This window comes from Eucyclogobius newberryi, unplaced genomic scaffold, assembly GCF_026437365.1.
Source record: "Eucyclogobius newberryi isolate DKJ021-1_F unplaced genomic scaffold, fEucNew1.0.hap1 SCAF_8, whole genome shotgun sequence".
NCBI classification, from domain to species: Eukaryota; Metazoa; Chordata; class Actinopteri; order Gobiiformes; family Gobiidae; genus Eucyclogobius; species Eucyclogobius newberryi.
Window position 1 is genome coordinate 4,326,862 of NW_027316500.1, and position 16,779 is coordinate 4,343,640.

Here is a 16,779-nt window from a genome sequence, read left to right on the forward strand (position 1 = left end):
CGTGTACATAAACGTGTACCGACGACACGCCGTACTTTAGCGCGGCCGGAGGGCGCGGGGGGGGCCGATATTATAATAGATCCATGGGGGGGGCTGGTGGGCTCGCTCGGAGCTAGCTCACGTCACAACAACACAACGAAAAACGCTCAAATCCAGCCGAAAAAAGTCAAAAACAGTTGAATTAAAAAACTATTCCAGCGCGTGTCCCTATCGTACAGTAAAATAGAAAAAATATACTAATTATATTTACAAAATATAGGAGATAAAGCACAATAAGTGTGAGAAAGAAGAGAGAGCGTTTACACCGGGCTGCCAGCTGTACCAGCGTGTACTAGGTTCTGGCGCAGTACACAAGTACAAGTACACAAGTACAAGTACACAAGTAGGAGTCTTGAAATCAAGTTACTGCATTGTATTTGCAGTTGCAGTAAAAGCACCACATGTTGTCTCTCTTTTGTATAACACTGGACTATTCTTAATGCAATAATCTGATTCATTCTTTGGTGCTTTTTTCCCAGAATTCCCCAAAAGCCTGAAGAGTCGTGAGGAGCTGGTGGAGTATCTGACTGTGGTGGTGTTCACAGCCTCCGCTCAGCACGCATCCGTCAACTTTGGACAAGTGCGTGTCAGTGCAGAAAAGAGAAGCTCCAGAGTTCTGATGTTTTTGTTACATGAGGTCAATGACTAGAACAAGGACCGTCACAGTCAAACTGAAGAGGCAGAGGATCTGTGAAGGAGCAGATTCTTGTATTTTTAAGACAGGAAAATAGAAATATGTATCATACAAGGCTTAGAACGTTCAACTTGAAACATGAATATCATAGATTATGTCAATGAGCTGACATAGACTCTGCTTTACACTCTCTTTAGTTTTCCTTATTTAAATAGTATGTTAATACCCAGTACCTGGGGATAGATTGCTTTTAGCAGACCCCAAAAGACCCCAGCAGACCCCGGCAGACCCTAGGACACCCTAGCAGACCCCAGTAGACTGTTTCAGACCCCAGCACAACCCAGCAGACCCCAGCAGACTCCAGTACACCCCAACAGACACTAGCACACCCCAACAGACACTAGCACACCCCAACAGACACTAGCACACCCCAACAGACACTAGCACACCCCAACAGACACTAGGGCACCCCAGCAGAAGCTAGCACACCCCAACAGACACTAGCACACCCCAACAGACACTAGCACACCCCAGCAGAAGCTAGCACACCCCAACAGACACTAGCACACCCCAGCAGAAGCTAGCACACCCCAGCAGACACTAGGGCACCCGAGCAGATGCTAGCACACCCCAGCAGACGCTAGGGCACCCCAGCAGATGCTAGCACACCCCAGCAGACGCTAGCACACCCCAGCAGACGCTAGCACACCCCAGCAGACGCTAGCACACCCCAGCAGACACTAGCACACCCCAGCAGACTCCAGTACACCCCAGCAGATGCTAGCACACCCCAGCAGACGCTAGCACACCCCAGCAGACGCTAGCACACCCCAGCAGACACTAGCACACTCCAGCAGATGCTAGCACACCCCAGCAGATGCTAGCACACCCCAGCAGACGCTAGCACAACCCAGCAGAAGCTAGCACACCCCAGCAGAAGCTAGCACACCCCAGCAGAAGCTAGCACACCCCAGCAGACGCTAGGGCACCCCAGCAGATGCTAGCACACCCCAGCAGATGCTAGCACACCCCAGCAGACGCTAGCACACCCCAGCAGATGCTAGCACACCCCAGCAGACACTAGCACACCTCAGCAGACTCCAGTACACCCCAGCAGATGCTAGCACACCCCAGCAGACGCTAGCACAACCCAGCAGAAGCTAGCACACCCCAGCAGAAGCTAGCACACCCCAGCAGAAGCTAGCACACCCCAGCAGACGCTAGGACACCCCAGCAGATGCTAGCACACCCCAGCTGACACTAGCACACCCCAGCAGACGCTAGCACACCCCAGCAGACACTAGCACACCCCAGCAGACACTAGGGCACCCCAGCAGACGCTAGCACACCCCAGCAGACCCTGGCACACCCCAGCAGACACTAGGGCACCCCAGCAGACGCTAGCACACCCCAACAGACACTAGGGCACCCCAGCAGACGCTAGCACACCCCAGCAGACACTAGGGCACCCCAGCAGACACTAGGGCACCCCAGCAGACACTAGCACACCCCAGCAGACCCTGGCACACCCCAACAGACACTAGGGCACCCCAGCAGACACTAGGGCACCCCAGCAGACGCTAGCACACCCCAGCAGACCCTGGCACACCCCAACAGACACTAGGGCACCCCAGCAGACACTAGGGCACCCCAGCAGACGCTAGCACACCCCAGCAGACCCTGGCACACCCCAACAGACACTAGGGCACCCCAACAGACACTAGGGCACCCCAGCAGACACTAGGGCACCCCAGCAGACACTAGGGCACCCCAGCAGACGCTAGCACACCCCAGCAGACGCTAGGGCACCCCAGCAGACACTAGGGCACCCCAGCAGACACTAGGGCACCCCAGCAGACACTAGGGCACCCCAGCAGACGCTAGCACACCCCAGCAGACGCTAGCACACCCCAGCAGACCCTGGCACACCCCAGCAGACGCTAGCACACCCCAGCAGACCCCAGTACAAAATAGTCTAATCAAATGGTGACAGTATTCTATGATATTGTGCATCCATCACACAAACAGGAGACACTTGTCCCCTGCTCAGAGCTTTGAGACAGAGCTTCACCTTCACTGTTCTATGATCTGTTCTATGATGTGGTATTTCCTCTCTGACAGTACGACTGGTGCTCGTGGATCCCCAATGCCCCGTCCACCATGAGGAAGCCCCCTCCCACACAAAAGAGCCTGGCTGATGTGGACCTGATCATACACAGTCTGCCAGACAGGGGGCGCTCCAGCTGGCACCTGGGAGCAGTGTGGGCCCTCAGCCAGTACCAGGAGAACGAGGTACAGACAAACACCATCTGTGGCTGTAAGCAAGTGAAATTCACTCAAATGTTAGAGAGAGAAGGATGTGGATGTGGACGAGATCTTAACCCGAATAAACGTGTTAAACCTTTAATCACTTGTTTTAAAGATGCTCACGTTCTTTATGAACTGGGGAAAAAATATATCAATTAAACAACCGTTTCTCTGTGTGTGTGTGTGTGTGTGTGTGTGTGTGTGCCTGTGCGTGTGCGCTGCAATACAAATTCAGCAAACAATATAATTACCTCAACACCACAAATATGTTACATTGAGCAACAAACATGTGCCAGTAATTAAAATTCCAACATTACTAAAACAGGTTTGTCAATAAAGGGACATTTGAGGCTAAATCAACTTCAATGAGCTTTTAACCTTGTTACACAGTGTTTCCTCATCATTAGTTTGGTCACAGTTGCATTTTGATTGATTCCTGCATGTTTGAGTTAATCCAGTATGTATGAGTGCTCAAGAAAGTCCTGTTTTCACCTATCCCCTATCCCTTTCACTGGCGGGCCGTCAGGGCCAGCAAGGCCTTCTCTGCTAGCCTAAACATAACTTAAAAATAGTAGAAAAAGCTTCAGTTGTAGTCATCTGGACTCATTTTTTCAAACTGAGTCCAGATGACTACAACTGAAGCTTTTTCTACTATGGAACACGCCTGGACGAATGAGGGATTACACCGACATAACTTAAAAATATATATATTTCCACACAAATATGTATTAAATGATTCAGAGTAAGAGTTTTACTCTTTTTCATGGCTTTCCTCTTGGTTGCACTGCTTCTGCCCCAGGTTGAGATTTGGAGGGCTGGTGTTTATGTTAGATCTTTTATCCAATCATATTCAGCCGTCATGTGTTGCCACGGATCTAAAATCTGCCCTCAGACCTTCAGAATCAACAGTGCAGGCGCTTGTAGCTTAAAATGAATGGAAATGAAAATTTAGTGTCAACCAATCAGCTTCAGAGTTGGCTACTTTACGCCGGTTGGCATTAGATCAGACCCCAGCTGACTCACGGAAGTCAGAATTCCAATATGGCGGCGACCGAAACGGAAGTTACTGGCCCCAACATGGCGGCGACCAAGACCGGTCTCGCTGATACAGCTCAGGCAGCTCTTGTCCCTGACCATCTAGTGAGGATCAAAACCATCACTCTGCGTCTGGTCAAGATGGAAACAAAATCCATATGACTTGGCGTGCAGATTAGTGTGTACTAGGCATCATATTATCACAATAACTCATCTTATTGGTGATTTCATCTTTTCTTGGATGAAAAGGGCAAAAGGACATGGACAGCACAAGAAGTGGAAGCAGTGGAAAAAACTTTAATGTTGTAAAAGAATAACAATAAAAGAACATTCAGACCAATGTGTGTTTTCTTAGCGCCATTCAATGTATTAATTTACTTCGAGCTAGTTATGCAAAAACAAAGAGAGAATACAATCCATACAAGTCTAACATTTAGCTAAAACATACTAAATAAACATTTGTGATTGAATGGAGTGGAGAGAAGTAAGAGCTAATAGGTAAAGCAATTTAAATCTAAACTGAACTAGACAGCTTGAAGTATAATGAAAAAAATACTCACTACCATTTAATAAATATTTCAGTCAAAAGGCTATGATGGTCATCATTCTCTTTGATTTCTTGATACCTAAAAGCCCTGCTTCTCCACCCAAAGGATTCTTTCTCATCAAAGCTCTTCAGATGATTCTCCTTAACAATTTGGTAAAAGACCTTATACCATTCCACTTGAAAACTTGGGTCTGCGCTTTTAGGTGTGACATTCAGAGATGTTTACATATTTGTTTAGTTTGTATGTTTTGATCAGCTCCTTCCATGTTTTAAGAACAGACTTCACCCATGGGTTCTCCACCTCCCCAAATGACTCAACCGCCTGTCATCTGCCAGTAAGGCCTGCACAGGAACCTCCGGCACAACATTAATCTCAATATTATTCCATTGAGCTTCACATTCTGGGCCACACCAGTACAGCAACGCTCTGATCAGAGATGAAATAAAGTAATTTTTCAAACAAGGTAAATCCCAACTTCCTTTCTCTTTTGATCATTGTAACGTTTTCCCATCCGTTTTCCGTATTACCGTCAAGTCACTTCAGCACTGTCAATGTTTTGACCATTTTACAATTGGTTCCCCATTTGCTTTATGGATGGTTGTGCACAATTTGCATTATATTTTCTATTTGTTCTCGAGACTGTTGTAAATGCAGACAGTAAAGACACAATGTGGTGATGGTAGACTTTTATCTTTATTTACAAGTGGCAGAAGAAAAACTGGAGCTATTTTTCTCTTTTGTTCCTCCTTTTTCTAACCATTCGAAGAGTCACCTCAGCTCTAGACGAGGGAAAGCTGCAGAGAAACAGAGACAAAGAAAACACCATTAAACCTGCACAAATATGAACAGAAAAGGTTTTGTTTTTGTGAAAAATGAATCACATGAAGTGTTGGCTGCACACGTAAATCTAATACAGTATGTGGTCTCTTATCAGGGACTTGGTTTATAAAGTAATCAGAAGAGGGTGGAGTATATGAAGGTGAAGGAGTGGTTAGCACTCTTGCCTCCCAAGATGGAGATTGTGGGTTCAATTCCCGGGCCAGACCCTGTCCAGAGTGTTCCCCGCTCAAGGCCCAAAGTCAGTGGGATAGGCTCCAGTCACCCGCGACCGGGGAACACTCTGGACAGGGAGAAAATGAATGAAAGTGCAGTGCAAGAAACACAAACCAGTCCAACAACAATAAAAAATATATTTTGTAACTTGTAATATAAGTACTGATTAATGATCATCATAGCATTAAAGACGTTCTCAAAATCATATTGTTATTACTATATTTTTGTTCATTAAATCAGGCATGTGATCGTGTGAGACAACCTTTTATCAGAAAGAAGAAGCGCGCTCGGCCAAGGAGAATAACTGAGACACTTTGGATAGTTCAAATCTGAATTACAATAATAAAGCGTTGATCCTAGACTATACGGACTCTAAAACAAATAAAAACAACATTTCCATTGTGGGTGCACGGTGGCAAAGGCGGTTAGCGCTCTTGCCTCCCAAGAAGGAGAGCATGGGTTTGATTCCCGGACCAGACCAACATCACATGATCTCTCTGGGTGGAGTCTGCATGTTCTCCCCGTGTTACCGTGGGTTCTCTCCGGGTTCTCCGGCTCCTCCCACCGTCCAAAGACATGCATGTGTTAGGTAAAATTGGTGACTCTAAATTGGCCCTAGTGAATGAATGTGAGAGTGAACTGTCTGTAATGTCTCTGTCTCTGTGTTGGCCCTGCGACAAGTTGGCCACTGTCCAGGGTGTACCCCGCCTAAGGCCCGAAGTCACTGGGATAGGCTCCAGTCACCCGCAACCCCGAAAGGGAACAAGCGGTAGAAAATCGATGGATTTCCATTGTGATTATTGTCCGTCTATAATCCATATTTCAACCTTTCTTTGGTTGATAATGTTGCCTATTTAAAAGTGTGACTATTGGATTAATCGTAAAAATAACGGCTGACTAAACAACGACTAAAATAACCTAATTTCAAGGTTTCATTTAACTCCCTTTTTGCAAGAGCACATTCCCCTTTCTTTTGATGGTAAAGGATCATGAAAAGATTTTGGTGGATCTATAAAACTGTGTGAGAAATGATTAAGATGTCAGAATGTTGTTTTGTCCTGTTCCTCCAGCTCATGTCACCGGGCAGTGCTATAAAGTGTTCTTGTAACTACTCATTTAAGACTTTTGTTGAGTTCACAAATACACCACATCCAAATTGGAATTATACTGAAATTGGACAAGACCATGTAGCATGAGTAATCCTGTATTCTGCAACATCGGGAGGATCAAACCAGACCAGGGACAACAGCTTTTATCTCAATTCCACGCTCTCATGTCATGCATTAAAAACTACATTGTAATGAATGGATCTTTAAGCAGCAGGTTACACGCCAAGTCAAACGTGCGGCTCATGACTTCTGACAAATGATAGTTTTTACTGAATGTGCATAGAGAGTGAGGGCCGACTGATAAATGATAAAGTCAATACATGGTTTGTAAATATGTAATGTATGATTTTTGATTTTCAAGTAGATTCTCCAAAAGTCAATAGGCTTTGAATTCCAGGCTACAATAATGTTTTTTTTTTTCAGGTTTTCATATTGAACTGTAAAGTAAGTAGATCATCATTTTACAGTTTGTTCAATGTAAACTGTGATATTGATATAAAATGGCTTCATAATCAATAGAAACAACTCCATTAACTTCCTGTTTAAAATCGTAGAACTGCAGTAATAATTACATTACACTGCAGCAGATTGTCATTTACATGTCTTTTTGAAAAGTGGCGATGTGTGTCACTCAGTGCTTTAGTTTGACTAATAATAACAAATAATTACTGGGGTATGTGGGCGGGGATAGGGGGAAGGTGAAAACAGGACTTTTCAGACTAATAATGAGGAAAATAGTAATGAGGAAACACTGTTGTGACAAGGTGGGAAACTCATTTAAAGTTGATTCTGCACAATACGTCCCCTTTAAAGAGCTGACAAATTGTTATATATGTTGTAAAAGGTGTCGGCCATGAAAGGAGCATAAGACACTTTTTCTTTTTTTAATCAGAGATCTTTTCTCCCTCTCCGTCCATCTCTAAGGCTGTCCAAACATACACAGAGGTTTAACTGCGCCACCATCTGGTTTCACGCTTAGGGCTGAATATGATTGTTACACATGTGTAGGTTATTGTGCTGGAGACTTTTTAAAACCTGTATGTTTCAAAATGCACCAGTAAATTAGGGGCAATTTGTCACTTTTAGTACGGCGGTTAATTATAGTCATTTAGGTCAATTAATTGGGCAATGGTGTTTTAGACGTCCAGAATTTGAATTACTCAACAATTGGTTTATTTAGATTAGGATTTATACGTACAAACGCAAAAAGGAGGAGGTAGTGAGCTGAACATTTGGGATTGAATCATGGATCTGCTTTTTCTTTTCTTTTTTACATTATAGCTACACTATTGTTTAGTACTTGTCTGTATAAATAGTTTGGTTGTAGCCTTGTGAGTGCAGTTTGGGTCAGATTCATGGTCAGATCAGAGAAATAACGTAAAGTTTGAAGCGTTTTTTAATGAGCAGCAGTCACCATCTTTACTCATTGCCTTTCAATAACTTATTTTTACCAACTGCTTCTTGTTTGATTCGAGTTTTTGCCTGTCATGAAAAGAAGAAGTATTCTGTATCATCATTAAAGAAGTAGTTATTTTTAAATTCCAACAAACTTCCTCACCCTTTACATGTTTTCTCACAAAAGCTGCCCAAATCTACCGCCCCCTGGTGGACACTTGAAGGGGCAGTTTGTGGAATCAGCCTAAATAATGGCTCAAAACTCTTTGAGCATTTGTCTCTGTAGGATCAAAGTTTCCGGATTATTTTTTTCTTTTTAAAACAGAGAGAAATCCTGCTGAGTTTCTAAAACGCATCTCGTGATCAAAAACCTCTTGTACTTTCTTGTATTGGGACATTTCCAGAAATCCTTCTGCACTGTACATGACATGAAGGCTGTTTGTGGCGTGCGCGTCCCCTGGGGCCCATAATAACTCCTTTAGAGCCAGTGGCAGACGCTTCTTTCTGCTCTCATACCGAGCTGGGATGGACCGAGCCCGAGCCCCAGCCCCGCGGAGGAGGAGGAGAGGCGGGCTCTGGACTCCAGCCCCCTTTTCCCCCCGGCACAAGCCTTACATTCAGGAGCAGAGGAAACGGAAAAGACCCAACACGGGGCCACACACACACTGAGGAGCCACTGCGAAAACACAACCGAGCTTCTCCTTTGACTTTTTTGTTTAACCCGCTTTTGACGCGCTCGACTCGCCTTTTTACGCGCGGCTGTTTGCGTAAGTCAGGGGGGGTTAAGACATGTCACCCCAAGCCCCGCAGCAGCCTCCAGCACTGAGGGCCAACATCCTCAAGTTCCTCAAGACCTTCCTGGGAATCTTACGCCTTTTGCAGATCATCTTCGGCGCCGGACTTTGGGTGACCATCGCCGCCAACAAATACGAAGGCTCCATCCACTTCGTGCTCTTCGTGGCGGTGCTCTTCTGGCTCCTGACGCTCGCCCTCTTCGTCCTCACGCTGCTGGACAAGCAGGAGCTGGTGCCGGTCGTCGGGGGCCGGCGGTGGCTCGTCACGAACTTGGCCCACGACGCCGCCGCCGCCGCGCTCTACCTCCCGGCCATCGGCGTCATGATCTACAAGACGGAGCGCAACGCGTACTGCAACCTGGACAAGTACGAGCACATGTGCCTGTACAAGGTCTACCTGGCGGCCGCGGCGTTCGCCTGCCTCGCGTGCGTCGCTTACCTGGTGAGCCTGGTGTACTGCGCGTGCCGGAAGTGCCGCGGCGCGCAGACGGTCGTTTGAAGGAGCGGGGACGCACGCACGGGATGGACGGGGGTCGTGTTGTCGCGCCGATGCAGGGAAGAGCTGAGGAGGGGTAGTTGACTTTTTTTGTTTGTTTTATTTTATTTTTTTTTCTTATAATTAAAGGCGGTATGGACGATTTTTCGGCGATTTGAGAACGCAGGCGGAAGTGCGCATGCGCACTCCCCCGTGCTGACCGATACAACACACACGTGCCTTTGTTTATTAGCGCAACGGATCACATCGCATCTCTCGTCTCCCGTAGATTTCTGTCCACTTCTGCGTCAGCTCGAACAGTCTTTCTCCGTCTTCATTTTGTCCCGTACACTGAGGGAACTATATTATGATAGATCCATGCGCTTAGGCACGCGGAAACGTGGGGACGAGCCTGACGCGGCTGCAGGTGAGTGGTAGGTGCGTTTTATGATTGATACGTGGCAGGACAAATGATTTATCCACGCCACGAGGAAATATGATAAAAAATTTGCTGAAAAAAATCGTCCATACCACCTTTTAAAGGAGACGGATCGACTTGAATGAGCTTTTATCGTTGAGGAATCTAATGATGAGGAAATGTTGATTGAGTATTCCTGTATTGTCCTGCAACGGAGGCTCGAGTGCTCAGAAAATTCCTGTTTTCCCCCTACCCCCTATCCCCTATCCCCGCCCACATCCGTGTGATTATTTGAAAACAACTGACACATCTGAGTGGCACATGTAGAGTTCTAAAATGTCACAGAGCCAAATCTTTTAAAACAACATGACAATTCTGCTGGTGAAATGTCACGATGAAGATCAGAGCTGCAGTTTTGTCAATGGTCCTGTTGATATTAATAAGCCATTTTAGATCAATATTGCGCTTTACAAAGAACAAAATGTGAAATAAGCCGCTCATCCTATAGTTAAATAAGAACCTGAAAAAAGCATGATGTCTCCTTTAATTTTTGTCATTTTTTAATCTTTTCGTTGCAACCTCGATTTTTTTATTTATTTATTTTTTTTTTTTTTGATGCATGATTCATTGAATTGAATTAAATTTTAGGCTGCGTTCACACTTCTCCTTTTTGGTTTTCTGGTTTGAGCTCCAGTTTAATTCCAGATGTAGAATTGGTTTGGTTCTTTGGTTTAGTCCTGGACTCTTTCCAAATTTAGTCCCAGTTTAATACCAATGTTAATGTGGTCCACTATGTGAACACACCCTACGTCCATATCATGATTGAGTGGTTTGGGCTTTGTTCTGGTTCAGTCTGGGAATAAACGGGGGTCTAAGCCTGATTTAGTTCTGGCCTAGACTTGAACTAAATCAGGAATAGAAAAGGACCAAACTAAGTCACCAGGATTAACCAGGCTGACCTCACACTTGTACTTGTTTGGATTCAGTTTGACCCTAGTTTTATTCTGATGTAGACTTTGTTTGGTCCTGTTTTAGTCCTGGTTTAGCCGTGTTTAGTTCCAGACCTAGTGTGATCGCACCCTTAGGGGTTCTGTCCTGGTTTGGTTCTAGTTTAGTCCTGGTCTACTTACATTACCAATGCATAGTTCAAGTCAAGAATAAAATCTAGTCTGCAAAAAACATTAAAAAAATGTAAATGTATGTTTAAAAACTATAAGCAACAGCAGGTTTGTCAAACAAAGTCTCATTTTCAGTCTCATTCATTTAGATTAACACATTTGTTACTTTTTAATATAGGACAGGGCTAATATTAAAACCTGTCATCACTTTATACTGGAGTAAAATACATGTAAACAAAGCATTCATTGACTCCAATGCCTTAACATTACTGTAAAAGTGTCAACTAATTCTATCTCTTTCTCAAAGGTCATATATGTACTACATCCTGGTACCTACAAACTATCTTGATACAATTTTTTACATAATTTATAACTCTACAAGTTTTATTTGTTTTCATCAACAATGCATTGTTTACTCTTCATTATTTTGTACCAATTTTGTATAATATTTTTTTTTACAGCGGATTTGTAAATGTTAGATTTTTATGTTTCTGTACTGTAAGATAAGATAAGATAAGATATTCCTTTATTGTCCCATATGGGGAAATTTCATTGGTGCAACGCAGGTAGATACAGAGGTAGATACAGAAGAACAGATCACTTATAGGAAGTCTGAAAAACACTTTCACTAGAAGATCTCCTATTTAATTATTGTATAACATAGACGTGAAACAGGTTTTTTAAAAACATTTGTGACTGTTCGCTGTAATTGGTGATAACATCCGTCTAGAGGAGTGAATTTAAGTACACTTTTAGGACATAAATGACTGTTTTAAGTTTAGGACATAAATGACTGTTTTAAGTTTCTCAAATATACGTTTATGTTTTGGGTCATTTCCAAAGTGCCTCCTGTCCACACCCAACGACCTAAGAACAATAAATGACAAAATGTTGTTGTGTCGTCATTCTTAAATATGCTGCGTTTACACTTGGTGCACACTTACACTTACTCCTGGTTTGAGACTGGTTTAGCCTAGTCTAGTCTAGTTTAGTCTAGTTTCAGTTTAGTCCCAATTTCTATGTGTTGCATGTGCACGTAATAAGAACATCCTTTTGCAATACAATGCGAAGTGATCAAAAATGAAGAATGCAATCATTATGACACTATAACAAGAATCAAAATTGTATAACATAGAACATTTTAACTGAACATGAATAAAATATGGTGTGGTATTAATGAATAGGCCTGTCCAATAAGCCTTTAGTGCTTATTATTATATTATTATATTATTATTTTTTATTTGTAATGAAATAGAGCAAAGGATTATGTCAAGAGTGTTCAAACATTTTTACAGTTTGACGTGAGACAAATTTGAGCCTGAATTAAGGCGTAGTTACACTTTAAAACAGGAAATCAGTGCTTGTGTGTATGAAAATGAGGATATTTGTTGCTGTAAGGTCTCATGTGAAGGTGGTGGAGTTGCTAGATGTGCCACTTTGTGTGTATGAATGTTGAAGTTGTGGGATGTGTAGCAAAGTGCATGTGTGATGGTGGGTGAGCCTGGCAGTGCCCACAGCCATGACTGCTGCTTTTGTGTCCCTCATCAATGTGAATCCCTCTTGTATTGTGCTTGTGATGTTGTAATATGATTGATGTGCTGCATGCTTTCTGCACTGCGTCTGCTCTGGTCCTCCAAAAGCTCCAACATTTTCTTCTATATTTGGATGTCTTCTTCTCGCCATGTCTGCAGATAACGATACACAAAGAAATCACAAAAAACTCAATCACGACACAGAAAGAAAGTCTAGTTAAGTTGTCCATTTCCAAATTAAGTCAGAATCCTCCGTATGCCGGTCACAATGTCAGTCCAGTCCATGTGTGTGGCTGCAGAATGCTCCAAAGAGATCTAGTCGTTGTGTCCATGGCTGGAGTTTTGAGGCCTTAATACATAGTTCTGAAATTGAGTGGGATGATGATGTCAAATATAGGACTTTATTGATCTCAGTCCAATATTTTTGAGCAACAAGACAGTCCCAGAACATATGGCAATGGGTTGCCTCCTCGCTGCCACAGTCTTTCCAACCTCGTGAATAATGGGCACTTTGACTTGGTGTTATGAAAAAAACATGACACATTTTTCCAACAAAATTCCCTCCAAACATGTGTATTTCACCCTGGAGAGACAGAGAGACCACGAGACTGGACTGTTGAGCAAGCTTTATTCGAGAGTTATTTGGCGCTCAGACCCCGGCGGAAGACGTTGCAATCATGGGCACTCCATGATCTATTTGTATTAGATGTCTCCCCCCGGAGCCTGGAGACTGGTGGTGGTAGATGTGAAGAGAAGGTAGAGGATGAGGGGAATGCAGAGGAAGAGCTGGGCAGGTGGTGGGTCGCAGTACGGTTTGAGCGGCCGAGCCATCTGCCTGAGGCTTAAATGCGACCGCCTGGTGCCGATTGGGAGCGGGGAGGAGTCACTGAGAGCGTTGATTGGGGATGAGGAGCAGGTGCGAGGGCCATGGTGCAGACGCCCCCTGACCTTTCACCCTACTTCTTTGGCCGGGAAAAACTGCATAACCTCTTTGGGATAAGCGCAGAAACCTGGAAGAGTCCATGGTGAAGTGAGGGATCTGACTCTCACAGACGGACAGGCGGGCGCCCGCTTCAGTGCGATGATGGCGCTGGGGAGAGGGGTCCTTCCATGGAGGCCTTGACGTAGATGGATGGAGTTAGGTCTTCCAGGCTGAATTTACACAGGCTTCATTTGTGGTTGTCCACTCAATCAAAAATAAAAGTACCCTCTCTTTCTCATTTATTTTATTGGTAGAGTAATGTATAATTTAGATGTTCCCCTTGAACGTTCTGCTATATAAGCTTTAATGAATATTTTAGTCAAAGGGGGTGGTTGTTGCTTAGTTTAATGAGACTCCTTATATGTAAATACCTACAAAGGTTTCTCCAAGTCATAGGATTCTTTCAACATATCAAAGCTTTTCATGTGATTTTCGTTTATATTCTGTTAGAAAATCTTTATTTGTTATCCAGAATTTACATCCAAAATCTGTGCTGTTAGATGCGAAACCATGTGCATACGCTAGCCAGTTTAAGATTTTAACATCTTTGTTTAGGTTGATATATTACCCAGTTGTTCTCCACTTCCTCCAAATGACTCAACCGTTTGTCATCTGCATGCAAGACCTGTACAGGAAATATTCTGGGTTACACCAGTACAGCAACACTCTGATTTGAGTTAAGATAAACCCCAGCCTCCTTTTTCTTTTGGTAATCGTGGAGACTTGAACTGGACTTGGAGGTTTTTGCCTTGCTATGCAGAGGTTGTTTCATCTCATCAAACAGCTGGTTGAAGATGGAAATTGGAAGTTTTGAACAGAGAAATTGGGGCAAAACATACATTTTATAGTTTCAAACTGTTGTTAAGAGAGGAGCATATTCTTTATCCAAAAGAATATATATGTGGATTTGGAATATTTGTTCCATTCGTTTGGACATAATTGAGGTGTATATATGAAAGTCCACTTTCAAAATAGAAATTGGTTTCTATGAGGCACATTCGGGTTAATTCTTTAGGAATTAAATATATGATGGCTTCTTTCCAACTAGGAGGTGTCTGAGTTTAAAAGTTGTTTATACCACTCTGAAGTGAACTCATCACTTCCAGTAGATTTATTAAATAAAACACGTTTGCCTCTGTACTGGAGGTCTCCTTTAACATTTGCAGCCTTCATGACACGCTCCTTCACGTGATCATTAACAAACCTCATTATCACACCTCATGGTTTAGCTCTTTCTATTGTAATGGGGGGACCGCAACTCCAATCCCTGAAATGAGCTCTGGGATCAACTTCTTGAGGAAACCTTCGGTATTGTCCCACTCATCTGAGATTAGTGGGACAATAATGAAAAGGATCTTGCTTTTCATATTGTTAACTTCCGTCCACAGTGTCACTACCTCAGCTCTCAGCTCCCGTAACTCATCCATAATGTTGGAAATATGCTTCCTTGCCTCACGATGTATGCTCCGCCACCTTCTCCCGCCTTGAGCTCCACTATGTCGACTCAGCTCTGAACGATGCCCCAGGTCCATAATTTTGATCCCAGATTCAAGTGAGCGTGTAGAGCAGTGGTCCCCAAACTTTTTGACTCGAGGGCCACATTGGGTTCTAAAATTTGGCCGAGGGGCCGGGCCAGGAAAATATGGTGTGTTTGTGTGAACTAATGAATTACTATAAATTACACGCAAGATTTGACCTGTAACTTGTAACAAAGCAGCAAATGCAAGGCTCAATGTACAAACTGTTTTCCAAATGCATTAAATAATGATTAATTATCTACTGTCTTCTACTGTCCACAAGAGTCTTCTTCAGTGTCAAACGCTTCCTGCTTGATTGGCCCCCGGTGGCCGTTTGTGGTGAATTTTATTTTCTGCCCGTCATATATTTTCTTGTGCGCGCCACTATGTGCGAGCAGAGCACTATGTGCGAGCAGAGCACTATGTGCGAGCAGTGCACTAAGTGCGAGCAGTGCACTAAGTGCGAGCAGTGCACTATGCGAACAGTGCACTATGTGCGAGCAGAGCACTATGTGCGAGCAGAGCACTATGTGCGAGCAGTGCACTAAGTGCGAGCAGTGCACTAAGTGCGAGCAGTGCACTGTGCGAGCAGTGCACTATGTGCGAGCAGTGCACTAAGTGCGAGCAGTGCACTAAGTGCGAGCAGTGCACTGTGCGAGCAGAGCACTATGTGCGAGCAGTGCACTAAGTGCGAGCAGTGCACTAAGTGCGAGCAGTGCACTAAGTGCGAGCAGTGCACTAAGTGCGAGCAGTGCACTAAGTGCGAGCAGTGCACTGTGCGAGCAGTGCACTATGTGCGAGCAGTGCACTATGCGAACAGTGCACTATGTGCGAGTAATGCACTATGTGCGAGCAGTGCACCATGCGAGCAGTGCACCATGCGAGCAGTGCACTATGTGCGAGCAGTGCACTATGCGAGCAGTGCACTATGTGCGAGCAGTGCACTATGCGAGCAGTGCACTATGCGAGCAGTGCACTATGCGAGCAGTGCACTATGTGCGAGCAGTGCACTATGTGCGAGCAGTGCACTATGTGCGAGCAGAGCACTATGTGCGAGCAGTGCACTAAGTGCGAGCAGTGCACTAAGTGCGAGCAGTGCACTGTGCGAGCAGTGCACTATGTGCGAGCAGTGCACTATGCGAACAGTGCACTATGTGCGAGCAGAGCACTATGTGCGAGCAGAGCACTATGTGCGAGCAGTGCACTAAGTGCGAGCAGTGCACTAAGTGCGAGCAGTGCACTGTGCGAGCAGTGCACTATGTGCGAGCAGTGCACTAAGTGCGAGCAGTGCACTAAATGCGAGCAGTGCACTGTGCGAGCAGAGCACTATGTGCGAGCAGTGCACTAAGTGCGAGCAGTGCACTAAGTGCGAGCAGTGCACTAAGTGCGAGCAGTGCACTGTGCGAGCAGTGCACTATGTGCGAGCAGTGCACTATGCGAGCAGTGCACTATGTGCGAGCAGTGCACTATGTGCGAGCAGTGCACTATGCGATCAGTGCACTATGCGATCAGTGCACTATGCGAGCAGTGCACTATGCGAGCAGTGCACTATGTGCGAGCAGTGCACTATGTGCGAGCAGTGCACTATGTGCGAGCAGGGCACTATGTGCGAGCAGGGCACTATGCGAGCAGTGCACTATGCGCGAGCAGTGCACTACGTGCGAGCAGTGCACTATGCGAGCAGTGCACTATGCGAGCAGTGCACTATGTGCGAGCAGTGCACTATGTGCGAGCAGTGCACTATGCGAGCAGTGCACTATGCGCGAGCAGGGCACTATGCGAGCAGTGCACTATGTGCGAGCAGTGCACTATGTGCGAGCAGT

General features: G+C 44.9%; 1 protein-coding gene across 1 annotated transcript; it reads left to right on the top strand.

Moving 5' to 3' along the window:
- Positions 1-8,875: 8,875 nt before the first annotated feature.
- On the top strand, positions 8,876-9,432 carry marveld1 (MARVEL domain containing 1). The gene has a single exon (XM_072436870.1). It carries the CDS (start codon positions 8,910-8,912, stop codon positions 9,411-9,413), a length of 504 nt encoding a protein of 167 aa, XP_072292971.1. The 5' UTR covers positions 8,876-8,909; the 3' UTR covers positions 9,414-9,432.
- The last annotated feature ends 7,347 nt before the right edge of the window (positions 9,433-16,779 follow it).